At 48.1% G+C, this 12690-nt stretch overlaps 1 protein-coding gene across 2 annotated transcripts; it reads left to right on the forward strand.

Annotated features, from left to right (window-relative positions):
* Positions 1-464: 464 nt before the first annotated feature.
* Positions 465-12248, forward strand: TFAP2C (transcription factor AP-2 gamma). 2 transcript variants are annotated; one of them, XM_054391860.1, is made up of 7 exons: positions 465-494; positions 5344-5820; positions 6122-6173; positions 7699-7921; positions 8602-8720; positions 10073-10214; positions 11963-12248. In XM_054391860.1, the coding sequence occupies exons 1-7, from the start codon at positions 465-467 to the stop codon at positions 12246-12248; spliced, it is 1329 nt and encodes a 442-aa protein (XP_054247835.1). The 2 variants fall into 2 exon arrangements, with proteins under 2 accessions (XP_054247835.1, XP_054247834.1); XM_054391859.1 differs by lacking the exon at positions 465-494 and adding an exon at positions 3852-3899.
* Positions 12249-12690: the final 442 nt, after the last annotated feature.

Below are 12690 nucleotides of genomic sequence, written 5' to 3' on the forward strand. Positions count from 1 at the left end.
CGGGTCGCCGCTGGGGGAGTACAACAGAGCGGGCTTCTCCCGAGCGGCGCTGCCCTTCCCTGGGGGACACTCGGAGGGCAAAGAAGAGGCTCCCGGTGGTCAGGGATGCTCTCGGTGCAAGCAGCTACGGGAAAACACACATAACCCCCATTCCCCCGGGATCTAAAAGGAGGAGAAACGACAGATCTTAGTATAAAAAACAAAACAAAACAAAACTTAAAACGTCCTATTCCGCGACTCGGTGGGACCCTTCCTGCAGCGGTGGACCACCGTGCGAGGCAGCCACCGGCAGCAACGCCCAGATCTTTTCGTCCTCCTTCGGGGTCTGCTAAACCCGCGGGACGGAGGTGCTGCCGGGACCAGGGCTTGGGAAGGGGGCAAACAGGCTGGGAGCGCGGATTGGTCGCAGGCGCCCTGCCTCCGCGCCCAGGTGTCCGCGGCTCCCGGGCGCACCGCAAGCCTCCATGGCTCTGCTGGGGAGGACCGACTGGCAAGTATGTATCCCTGCGCTTGTCCCGGCCCGCTTCGGGGTCAACAACACCCCAGGAGCCGTCCCGCCCGAAAGAGAACCCCTCTGCAGCCCGGCTGGGGCGGCTCTGTCTCCCCCACGGTTTTTGGGCTGGGTGGTAGGGTGGGACGGTCTGTGGGAGTCCAGGAGAGCTCCTTTGCGTGGGGCGAGGGGAAACACACATCTCCCGCTTTCTGCCCCTCCCTGCAGAGTCGGAGTTACACGGCGTGTCTGCCGGAGCTGAGGCAGCAGCTCCTGTTGCAAAGCGCTGCAGAAACAGAGGCGATAAACATTACAGGTTGCTGGAGCCTCGTTAATGATACAGATATACGTGCGTTTAAATAATTTCTAGAGGAAGAGGGATGAAACTAATTAGGATCCCCACGCTCTCTTTTAATTGCTGCCAAGCAGGAAAACCTACTGACTGTTACAGAGGGTCAGCAAGTGGGCTCTGGCTTCCCTCCCTAGAGCGTGTTCACACCTGGGGATGCTTTATGGTCCCCCATGGGAAACAGCATCCTCGTGAAAGAAAAAGGGTGTGCGGGGGAGCACGCCACGGGGAGGAAGAAATAGGGGATCTCCCCAAAGTAAAAGCACCATTTTTTAAATTTTTTTTTAATGCGAAAATAAACTTGCCACCTGTCGGGAGCCACCTCTCCTGACCCATGTATCTAAGGGAGTGTCCAGGGAAGTACCGTGTACTTGCAGCAGTCCCGGCTGCCTGTGCCCGGAGGTTCCCTGGAAAGGGAGAGTTTCGCCGGCCCGGAGAGAGAGTGCGGCCGGGCTGCTGCTGGGTGCTGTCGCCGGTGCCCCTGGCCCGCTCGCAGCCGGCTTGCGTAGGAACGCAGAGCATTGCGGAAAGTCGCTCTTCGGACAGGAGCGGCTCAAAAAGCACTTCCCTCTTCTCTCCCCCACCTCAATTTAGAAAAGGGCTGACCTGCACAGGCACTGAGCCGTTCACTGAACCAAAGCATCCAGCACCAGCGGCAGGAGCCTCTCTCGGCCCCGACGGCGGCAGCACCTGCGCGGCGGCGGTAGCCGCCGGACCCAGCGGGAGGCGGCAGGCAGTGTCCCTAGTCCCGGGCTGCGTTCCCCGCGGGGTCTGGCTCCCCGTGCCTTCTCCCTGGCAGCTGCCGCTGCTGCCGGCGGAGACGGAGGAGCAAGTGGATGTACGGAAAAGTTTATCTGAAACTTCTCCGCGTTCAGTCTCTGCTTTTTTGGTGTTGTAGGAAGCCAAGTGCTTGTTTCGCTTTCCTTATTTAGTTAATTTCTCCTAAACTCCTCACCCTCTTCCACTTCTCTATTTATAAATATTTTTATGCACAACAAGTAATAAGAAAGTTAATTAATCTTCATGATTTTGGCTACCGAGAGAAACAAACCGAAGGTGTTCAGACCTTGACAGTTCTAAAGTGAGAAAATCACCAGTGTGACATTTCTGAGCAGAAAGAAAAACCTCTCTTTTGAGGTTCTAACAAAAAAGACCAGCGTTGTTAGAGTACAGAGTCTCTTTGAATGGAAGAAGAGCAGATCCCAAACCCGGGAAGCTCGAAGGTTGCCTTCCTCATTTCTTTCTAAATCCATCTTGTCCCTTTAATACAAATGAACTTTAAGCTCCCCCTGTCTTTTATTATTTAGATTCCCAGTCTTAATGACGCCAGGAGCGGCGCAAGCACACTCGCTAATAATCGTCGCGAACTGCATTTCAAAGAAACATCCCTGGAAGAAAAACACCGTCGTTTAACAAAACATAAATAGAGACTCCACCAAAAATGATAATGCGGAGTCCCTGATGATGATGGGCTTAATGCAACTGCTGTAAATCAGCACCTGCGTACTAGATAAGGCAGATAACACCTCCAACAGTTACTTCCAGCACACACACCCCCCCGTCTTCCCCCATCCTCCTCAGTTTTATTTTTAGATCATTCACGTAGTCAGAAAGAGGGTTTTTTTGTGTTACTGTTTTTCTTAAAATTATTATTGTTAATTTTACTCCCCGATCCTTAGGCGGGGAAAAAACGAGGGAAGCGTGAAGGGGTTTAAATTTCTTGACGTGGGTCTGTCTCGGGCCTTGAATAACAGCTCTCAGGCGGCTCGTCCACGGGCACTGAGATAGCCAGATCTCGGCAGCCAGCACTGTCCAGGGTCATCTTTTGTCCCTGTCACAATAAACAAACACTTGCTCCTCTCATGTAAATGAGCAGTGATCCGGATGCACCTTAAAACACTGGGAGAAACTGCTTTTGAAACGATGTTCATTTTGCCTGACACACATAACTGCATAGATCAAATGGCTGCAGAAAGGTAGCAATTTTGACGGGGAAGTATTTTCTAAGCTTACATGAAAGTGCGCTCACGGCGTCCGAAAATGCCTGGCTCACATCCCACCTGCATCCCCAGCCCTAGATTTGCGCGAATAGATTAGACAGGCGGGATTTTCGTTAAAGAAATTGAACCCATAAAAATAATGATGTAAGGAACCATTAGCACAATTCACCCAGCCCCGAATCGGGGACGCTGAATCAGTGCTGCTTTACCTACCAGGGATTCAGCACAACTGCAATAATCTTGTCGGATAATTAAGTAAATTATACCTTCAACATCGGTAGCTTACAAGTTGTTATCAGTAATTCAAACTCCTGACAATTACGCAAATTGAGCCCAGGCTGGTGCTCCGACGTTCTCCCATTTGCAACTTTCTTGCTTTTCCCGAGTTTATTTCACCCAGAAACCGCCGAACTGGCCTAGTGTTGGGACACCGGGCTGCGACCCCCACGCGGGGTTTAGCGAAGTCCTTCCATGTGTGTGTGCGTGTAAAACATCTGACTCTGCTCCCCCACCCCCCAAAAAATCCAGCTCGTAGAGAGGTGGGGAGGGTTGTTTGGGGCAACCTCTTTGCAATGTGCGTGTGCGCGGGTGATGCCCACTATGATCCTTCCCCACGGGCCGGGACTGTCCCCCCCGCATCCTGAGCGTTGCGCGGGGGCTGAGGTGGGGTCCGGTTCTGCGCTGCTTCCCCAGCTCTCCGCGAGCGCGGAAGGAGTGGCTTGAGGCTGCGCGCTCCCTCCTGAGTGGCTGGCGGCCGCGGCTCCCAAGCCATCCCTGGGGAGGAGTTATGATAATCCTATTGCCATTAAGGGCGTCTGGGCAGGGAAAAAAACCTCGAGTGACCATAAGCGCGGAGGGTTAGTCCGTCATCTACCTTCATGCCTGCCAACTGAGCTCCGTCCGGGGGGCCGCTCCTCTTCCCCAGCGCCGACGTGGATTTACTGCCCGTGGGGGGGGGGCTGAGCTCTCGTTTGTTTTCGGCACCACACACCTGGTTTGGACGCTGGACGCCATGTTGTGGAAACTAGCAGATAATGTCAAGTACGAAGAGGACTGCGAGGTGAGAAACGCGGGGAGGGGTCGGGAGTGGGGAAGGGGGGGTCCAGCGTGGGGTAGAGCGGAACTCCGCTGCCCCCCTGAGCCGCGCTGCCCTCCTCTCACCCTCCCCACTCGCTTCCAGCCTGAGCCCGGTTCCCCTGCCTCCCCGCCCGGCGGGACTGGTCTTTTCTCGGAGACCCTCGGTTTGTTGTGGGTGGTTGTTGTTTTGGTTTGGTTTTTTTTTTTTTGTGTGTGTGTGTTTGTTTGGAGGTGTTTTGTTTTCTTGTTTTTTTTTTTTTTTTGAGTGTTTGGTGTTTTGGGTTTGAGGGGTTTTTTTGAGGTGCGAATTTAACTTTTTTTAACTGAGTATTTTTGAACTCTTATATAAAATGGGGTGAAAACCCCGGTTAAAATAAGCGAGATGGCATCCTGCGTCCCCCACCCGCCCTCTGGACAAGGGCTCTGCGGGAGCGGGGTAAGAGCAACGGCAAGTCAGGGTCAGGGCAGAAGGGTGCAGCTCCCGGTTTGCCCCGGGATCGAGTTCCACAGCCTGCCGGACCGCTCTGGGCGGGACAGGGCCGAGAGATGCGGATGAGCCGGCGGTTCTCGGACGGCGGTCTCGGTGGCCCTTCCTCCCCGCGTTCTACCTCTCCGCGGGACCGTCTCCCACTCCTTGTGAGGTGCTCCAGGGCTTTGATCTCTCCGAAAGCGTCTGCGTCCCCGGTGTCCCTTCCCCCGGCTCCACTGGTCGCGGCTCGCCTGCTCGGCTCCTACAGATTAGCTGCAGTCCCCGCTTCACGCTCCATTGGGACCCCATTCACCTCATATTAACTAGCCCTGTTATTTTAATGACCGTGAAGCCTGAAGCTGCTAAATCCCTGGATCAGCTCAATGTAGACATTTAAGCTTTGACTGGTGAGATTTGAAATCGGGGGAGAAGCAGAGACAGGACGGCTAGCGGGAAAAACGCCATCCTTCCCCGCCGCCGTCGGGACAGAACCGGCCTGTAGGGTGGTCAAGACGGGGAGCTCTGTCCTGCTTTGCTCAGGACCCTTATTTGCAAGGGCACTTGGTCCACACCTCTCGGCTTCAGGTGTCTCTCTCCCTGCCGGGATATCGCGGCGGAAATGAGGCTGCGTCCCCTATTTGAATTTTTTCTTATTTTAATGATTCTTCGAATGACTTGCACAAGCGTGAGGGTTAGTCTGTTGTAGTGACGAGGAGAGCAGTGAGAACTGGTTTGGCATCACTTCTCTGAGAGTAGGGCTGAATTCTTACTCGAACTGCCTTAAAAGCGAAGCCTACCCAGGCAAGAACAGGGCGGCTCTCTCCTTGCTCCTCTTTCTCAGTGCTATCTCCCGCAGCCCCGAGTGGCTCGGCTGCCCCCGATGCGTCCTGCCGCCGCTGCTCGATAGCCCCCCGCTGACGGCTGCCTTCCTTCTCCCCCACCCCTTTGTGCTTTGCAGGACCGGCACGATGGAACCAGCAATGGGAACCCGCGGCTGCCGCACCTTTCGGCGGTCAGCCAGCACCTGTACAGTCCGGCTCCTCCGCTCTCCCACTCGGGCGCCTCCGACTTCCAGCCCCCCTACTTTCCCCCCCCGTACCAGCCGCTGCCTTACTCGCAGTCCAGCGATCCCTACTCCCACCTTGGAGACCCCTTCTCCATCAATCCACTGCATCAGCCTCCGCCGCCGCCCCCCAGCCAGCAGCAGAGCGCTTGGCCCAACCGTCAGAGCCAGGACCCGGCCGGCCTTACCCCCCATAGCCGCCCCGGCCTCGTTCCCCACCTCTCGGCACTGGAGAGCGGCTCGGCCGCCGGCCGTAGGGAAACATACCGACGCTCTGAGCTCCTTCTGCCTCACGGGCACGGGCTGGACGCCACCGCGCTGGCCGATAACTTGGGCTTGCACGACATGGCCCACCAGATGGAGGAGGTGCAGGTAAGTTATTCCGCGAGACCCTCACTGCCGCCCCACAGTGGGAGACGGACAGCGGACAGGCAGGCGCTTCCCGGCGGGCAGTGACGCCCGGGAGCTCAGCTAGGGAACAGGCACAGTCTCCTTGGTCACATCCCAGCTTTACTTATTCCATGCCCGCCCTTGGAGCGAACACTTGCCTTTTCTGCCGTTCTAGCCTTAAAATGGGGATGCGCGGGGAGTGGGGGAGGTTCCCGAAAACCCCTCCGGCTCGTTCCCTCTTAACTTTTCAAGGTGCGAAACTTTCTCCCCTTTCTTTTTCCAGAATGTGGAAGATCAACACTTACTAATGCATGACCAGACAGTCATTAGAAAAGGTCAGTAAGGTGGCACTACAGTTTACTTTCCCTTGTCAATAGTTACAGTTTGATGACGCAACGGTGAATCGACGCCTTATTATCTTTTAAAATACAGACCCTTCGGGATCGGGAGGGCGGGAGGTGTTATTACGGGATTTTCTAATGCCATTGGAAGGAAGGTGAAGGAGAGGACAAACCCTTGGGGCTGCCCTGGTCCGGCGGTGAGCCCGAGGTGTGAGACTCCTCTGGGGGACACCGGCTGTCCCTGCCACAGGAAAAAAAATAAAAGCTCATGCGTGTGGCTTTAAACGAAACCAGGACCTGGGACCGAATTTAATGCTGCCCTGGAATACCGATGTGTAAAGTAACGTGGGGCTTGGTTTTGTGTTTTTTGTTTGTTGCTATCACTCGAAGACAGTTTGGGTTTGGTTTTGTTTTGTTTTTTTCTTTTCGTTTTCAACTCCTTTGCAAGACTTGAAGGGAATTAGCTTGCTGGCATAAGCCTGCTTGACTATGTCTTAATCGAAATGGTTTTGTAGCTAAGGAAGGAGGGAAGGAGAAAGGCGTATTGACTCAATTTACAGTCATTTAGAGTTTTCGGTTTTTTTCTTCTGCTTTTGTTTTTAAACAAATTTGTGCTTATAAAAAAAGTCAGTGGAAGTTTCCTCTGAAGACTTCAAACAAATACCTTGCTGAGGAAAAGCAGAAGTGTTTGTCAGAGCACTGATTGCTGCCTTTAGCTCATGGGAGAGTAATTTCGCTGTCAGATGCACCACTGAAAAATCTTTCCCCCTCGGGGAGAGGGACCAACCTCGGCTTTTTAACCCTTTCCAATCGATGCTAGGAGCCAGCAACACACCTCTGGGGGTTAACTGCATGGATTCACACAGGGATGGAAAAGCTGGAGCTCTGATTTGCTCCTTGCAAAACCTCTGTTCCCATTCACCTAAAGGGTAACGCCGCTAATGAGCAGCGTTTTACTTTCAGTTCTGGGCTGCATCTTCCCTGTTGTGTACTCTCTGTTATAAATTTGCTAGGATTAAATTCCAAAGGTGGTTTCTTAAATCTGCATGTGTGTGAGGTGGAAGATGAACCCCAGCAAGAGTTGAGAGCCTACCCCCCTGCCCCGGCTCAGAAATAGTTCTTGGCAGTAGCTGAAGGATGCTAATTTGGAGTCTGTAGTTGTATTGGGCTTTTCATAAGCCTGGATTTGTTAACTCGCAGCATGCCGCTTCAGAGATGCGTTCCTTGTGAGTCTTCAAAAAGTATCCTTGGTTGTGTTTGCCAGATCCTTGAAATTTAGTGTGGGAAAATATAGCTGTTCAGGAGCTGTTATTTGGAACCTTTTGGCTATAGCCAAGCCTCACGCAGCAGATAGGTGCTGGGAATAGGGGTCAGTGATGTTAGCATTTAATACAAAACGAAATCCCTTCTTCTGGTCTTTTTATTTTTTTTTTTTTTTTTTTAAGGAAGGAAATTCACTTGCCACTTTCTATTTATTTTTCCCCTTTATAAAGTACCTACTTTCCCTCTCCTCTCGCAGGTCCCATTTCCTTAACAAAAAACAGTGCTCTGAGTCTCCCCTGCCAAAAGGATGGATTAATTGGTGTGGTCATAAACCCCAACGAAGTATTCTGCTCTGTTCCGGGAAGACTATCCCTCCTGAGCTCTACATCGAAGTACAAAGTGACAGTGGCGGAGGTGCAGAGGCGTCTCTCGCCCCCTGAGTGTCTCAACGCCTCTCTCCTGGGAGGAGTGCTCAGAAGGTAGGCTGTGACTCTCCTTATCACGACCCCATAGTGTCTATTGTTTGTGAGTTTTCTTCCCCCCACCCCGTGCTCTGTGTATGAGCAGCCAGGTCAGCACAGCAAGGAGCTGCTAAGAAAACCTTTTAGCAGATTTCTGACTTTTAAGCAGCCCCAAAACACTGCATCCTAATAGGCTTTGGAAATAAAACTTCTTTGCACTTTTTGCAACGTCTTGAGAAGTGCCATTAGCAGCTCTGACAGCTGTTTAAAGTTGGGTTTTTGACTCAAAAACAGCTCATGAAGCTTTCTTATTCCTGTGACTAAAAGTCTTTCTGCATGGAATGATTTTCTGGACTAAATCTCCTAGTCTTAACCATTACAAGGACTTTTTACGTGTCTTTTTTTTGCATAAACTTAATTGGGCCTGTGACCATTCTACAGCTGTTAGTTCTGATGATGCAGTTTGGAACATGTTGATTTTGACCTCTTCTGTGTTTCATCCTGGCTGGTTTGTAGTAGAGCGTTTAAAAAATAGGTCAATTGAAAAGAGACTGGTTGGTTTGTGGTGGGGTTTTTTGTTTGTTTTTTTCCTAGTTCTTTTACCCCTTTCTACTGAATGTCAGTAACTGGAGTTTTTCATGTTTAAAAAGAGTATTCCCTGAAGATAAATAAGCCACTTCTTTTCTCTTGAATTTTAGAGCCAAATCTAAAAATGGTGGCAGATCGTTAAGGGAAAAACTGGATAAAATTGGCTTGAATCTTCCTGCTGGTAGAAGGAAAGCTGCAAATGTGACACTATTGACATCTTTGGTGGAAGGTCAGTGTTTAAGATGTCTTAAAGCAATTTTTTTTTTTTTTTCTTTGTGCATAACTTTTATCCTCTAGGCAAAGCATGGAAAGGCAGAAAGTCAATGAACATAATAGACAGATTTTTGTGTATTTTAATGTGAGCATAGTGAGAGCATTACAGCAACTAACAGCTGTTGCCTTTGAAGGAGGGACTCCTCTCCCCTTCTATTCCCTTCAGATCTGGTCACCAAGACCTTGGGCCTAGAGCCCTACCTGCACAAATCCAGCTAATGCTCCTCATTCTCATGGCTGCTTTTCAGGGATGCTGGCAGAGCTGTAGAAACTCCGACATGCCTTGATGTTAAAAATGCAGCCTGTGGTTTTTTTGAGAGGAGTTGATTGCTTCAGGTTTTGTAAGGCTGCATGCAGGGAAGGCAAAATGGTGAAACTCATCACATTATTAGTGAGTTTGATCCCTTACTGGGGAACTTTAAAAGTCCAGGGTAGCTGACTCCAGTGCCTGGCCCTACCTCAGCGGTATCTTCAGAAGCTTTTCCAATAAATAAGCTTATAAAGTGAGATTTATAGCTTTTGACTTCCTGATAGGAAACTGGAGCCCCTTTAATCTCCAACATGTTGTGTGGACCCTCTCAGTTAAGCTGCCTTGAAGAGTATATATGTGTATGTATATATGTGGATGTGTGTGGTTATATTTTGTGTTAAGTTTAAAACAGCTCCTGATAGAGGTAAAATTTCATAGGAACAGGAGCAGTGATTGAAAAGTGAAAAATGATCAAACAATACCTTGCTGCTATTTCAAAACAGCTCAATTAATACAGCAACTGCCATTTAAAGTATTTGTTTGGAAGCTGGGTTTAAGAGAGTTGACATATGTGCACGTGCACATCATGCCTGATTAAATTACCTTAAAAAAAGGAAAAGAAAAATAGGCCTAGTTATACACCTTGTAATTTTATTTTCTATATGTAAATGCTTATTATTTAAAAAACAGTGAAGCCTTTTATGTAAGAGGAATTTAGTTGCCACGTTTTTTCAATGACAGTAGACAGTTTGATCTAGACCGAATTCTACTCTTTGCACAGTTAATCTGGATGGAGACAAGTTTTTCTTTCTAGTATAAAGGTGAGGATTCTTTTTTTGTATCAGACTCCATGTAAGTCTTACACTTCATTCATACTTGCAAAGAAACATTGCTCAGTGAGAAAATGGTGGTGAGTGGTACTGTGGTAACATATCAATGTCCTTTTCTGGAAGAGACATACACTTCAAAATTCACAGCACTCTCCTTCATTTCCCTGATGTGCTTATAACAAATAGATGTTCCTGCATGTCATGAGTATTCCCTTCTACCCGCACCAGGTGAAGCTGTGCATCTTGCCCGTGACTTTGGCTATGTGTGTGAGACAGAGTTTCCTTCCAAAGCAGTGGCTGAATATTTAACTAGACCACATATGGGCCGCAATGAAATGGCAAACAGGAAGAATATGCTACTTGCTGCAAAGTAAGTTTCGGAGTTGGATTTTTTTGTTTCGTTCTCCTTTTCAAAGATGCCATTGTCTGACCACAAGGATCTGTAACTATGGACAGCTTGGTATGCTTTCATGTGTAATTGTAATTGGGGAAATGAAGAAATTTTTACGTTTTTTTTGATTTGAATTCAACTATGGCAGCAGCTATTTTAGTCTGAACCAATAATAATAACAACCCTGTGCTAAAGCAGTTTGGACCAATTTATGTTCTTTTTTTCTTTTAATTGTAGTAAAAACTTTAGAAAGCCCTATAGTGGGACAGCTGTATCTCTAAGAAGGATATCCCTAAATCTGACAGAGCAGGTGTGCCTTGGAAATGTGAACTAGTGTTGGGACTGGGAGAGGTGATGGTTCACCCACCTGCATGTGTGTATCCAGGAGTGGCATCTCCAAGAAGAGTTTTACTGGTGGACATGCTGGGTACCAACAGAAGCTCTGCTGCATGTCCTCTTAACTGCTTTTGACAAAAGCAGCACACAGGTTTCCTCAATAGGATACCAGGAGTCAAGAACTGTGGACAGTCCCTTTTCACTGTTCCAGCTGAAGATTTTTGTAGTTTAGTGAAAGCCAGCCTCCAGTAGATGTGAAAAGTCCCTGTACTTAGCTAAGTTCTTATTACAAGCCTTGAAGAACAGGGAAGGGTAAAAGAGAGAAGCTTTTCTGTAAACACTTGTACCCGTAAGTAAACCATGTACTGAACAGGTCTTTCATAGGCAATACCTGTGTTGAGTTATGCTTATCTTAAACTGGTGGTTGGAGTGCTTGCTGTCCCAGCCTGACATGTAACAAAGCCTTCAGTTTATCATCCTTTCTGGTCTGAGATGTTTCCTGGTTTGATCTGGATGTAATTCCTTGCTTTTGGTGTAGTACCTTTGCTCTGGAGAAGATAGAAGAGAAAAGGCTGCTTGAAGTGCTAGAATTGGCCTAACTTTGGGCTCAGATCAGGCATGCAAATCACACTCCTGTTGCTGAATCCATCCATCCCTCCCAATGAAGAAAAGGTCTTTTACAAGAATGTGTCTGTTAGAAATGTAGTTTCTCTCTTTCTGTAGCTTGAGCCTTATGATTTTACTGAGTACTTATCCTTTTGCCTTTCAGTATTATTATTAATTAGCACTAATAGCAAATGCCTTTTGGAATGTTTGTGATCAAGAAATTCTGATAAAGTGATAATTTTAAGACTGTTCTTCTCACCAAGGGGGAACATTTGCAAGCAGCAAACAACATATGCTTGAGCATTATTAACCATTCACATTTTGCCAAGCATATGTGTAAGTGTTTGCAGGATCAGGCCCTCTTGAAGAGGGCACATACACATAACATGCACAACTAAACTGAATCTCCTTTTTAGCTGCTTTAGTCTTTTAAATAGCTTGTCTGCAGCTGTGGAAGTTCTCATAGAAACTAGCCCTAAATTCCCACTCCCTTAAAATCTGGAGCAAATGGTACAGAGCCAGGCAGACACCAGAGGTGCAGAGATTATTTTGCAGACTGCATATGCAGTTTTCTGACAGATATAACAGAAGGTTCATTAGAAACTGGTGTTAATAAATAGGCTTTAATATTAGACAGTGTTGCTGCTGGAGTAGTGAATTTCTGAAAAAACATAATTTCCACGTACTTGCCAAATATTTGATATGGACTTTGTTTTTATTTATTTGAGTTTCTTTTGCCTAAGTTCCCGCCTTGCTATAAAGTGTGATCCCTTTGTGTCCCACAGGCAGATTTGTAAGGAATTCACAGACCTCCTCACTCAGGACAGAACTCCTCTTGGAAACACAAGACCCAGTCCTATCTTGGACCCTGGTATCCAGGGCTGTTTGACTCATTTTAGCTTGATCACACATGGCTTTGGGAGTGCTGCCATCTGTGCTGCCATGACATCCGTCCAGAACTACCTAAATGAAGCATTAAAAATAGCAGACAAAACATACATGAACGCTGGCGACCAGAGCCCTGCAGAAACCAACAAAACCATTGATAAAATGGATAAGCACAGGAAGTGAAAAGAGAGAAACCAGACTTCAGACTCTTCCTCCTAAGCACAGACTGGGATCTTCTTGCTGGGGGTGGAAATAGAGCTTTGGGTGTTTTTTGTTTGGTTGGTTTTTGGTTTTGTTTTTTTTTTTTTTGGGGGGTGGGGGGATAGTTTTTCTTTTTTCTTTTTTTTTTTTTTTTAAGAAAGGGCAAAAAAAAGGAGAAAATTCATCTTATTCTGGATCTTCACTCCCCCTGGATCCATGAGACAAGTCTTTCTAAAAGCTGCAGTATCTCTTACTTGTGGAAGCAATTGCCAGAAGATAAGTACTTGGTGCAAGTGTGTTGAAATCCTTTGCTGTAAAAGTGGTGCTATAAAGGGATTTTGATGGAAATATGCAAAGAGATATATTTAGATTTCTTTTCCATGTTCAAGTATCTAGTGGTGGCCAGATTCATGTATAGTTTTTA

This window comes from Indicator indicator, chromosome 24 (genome assembly GCF_027791375.1).
Source record: "Indicator indicator isolate 239-I01 chromosome 24, UM_Iind_1.1, whole genome shotgun sequence".
Lineage (NCBI taxonomy): Eukaryota > Metazoa > Chordata > Aves > Piciformes > Indicatoridae > Indicator > Indicator indicator.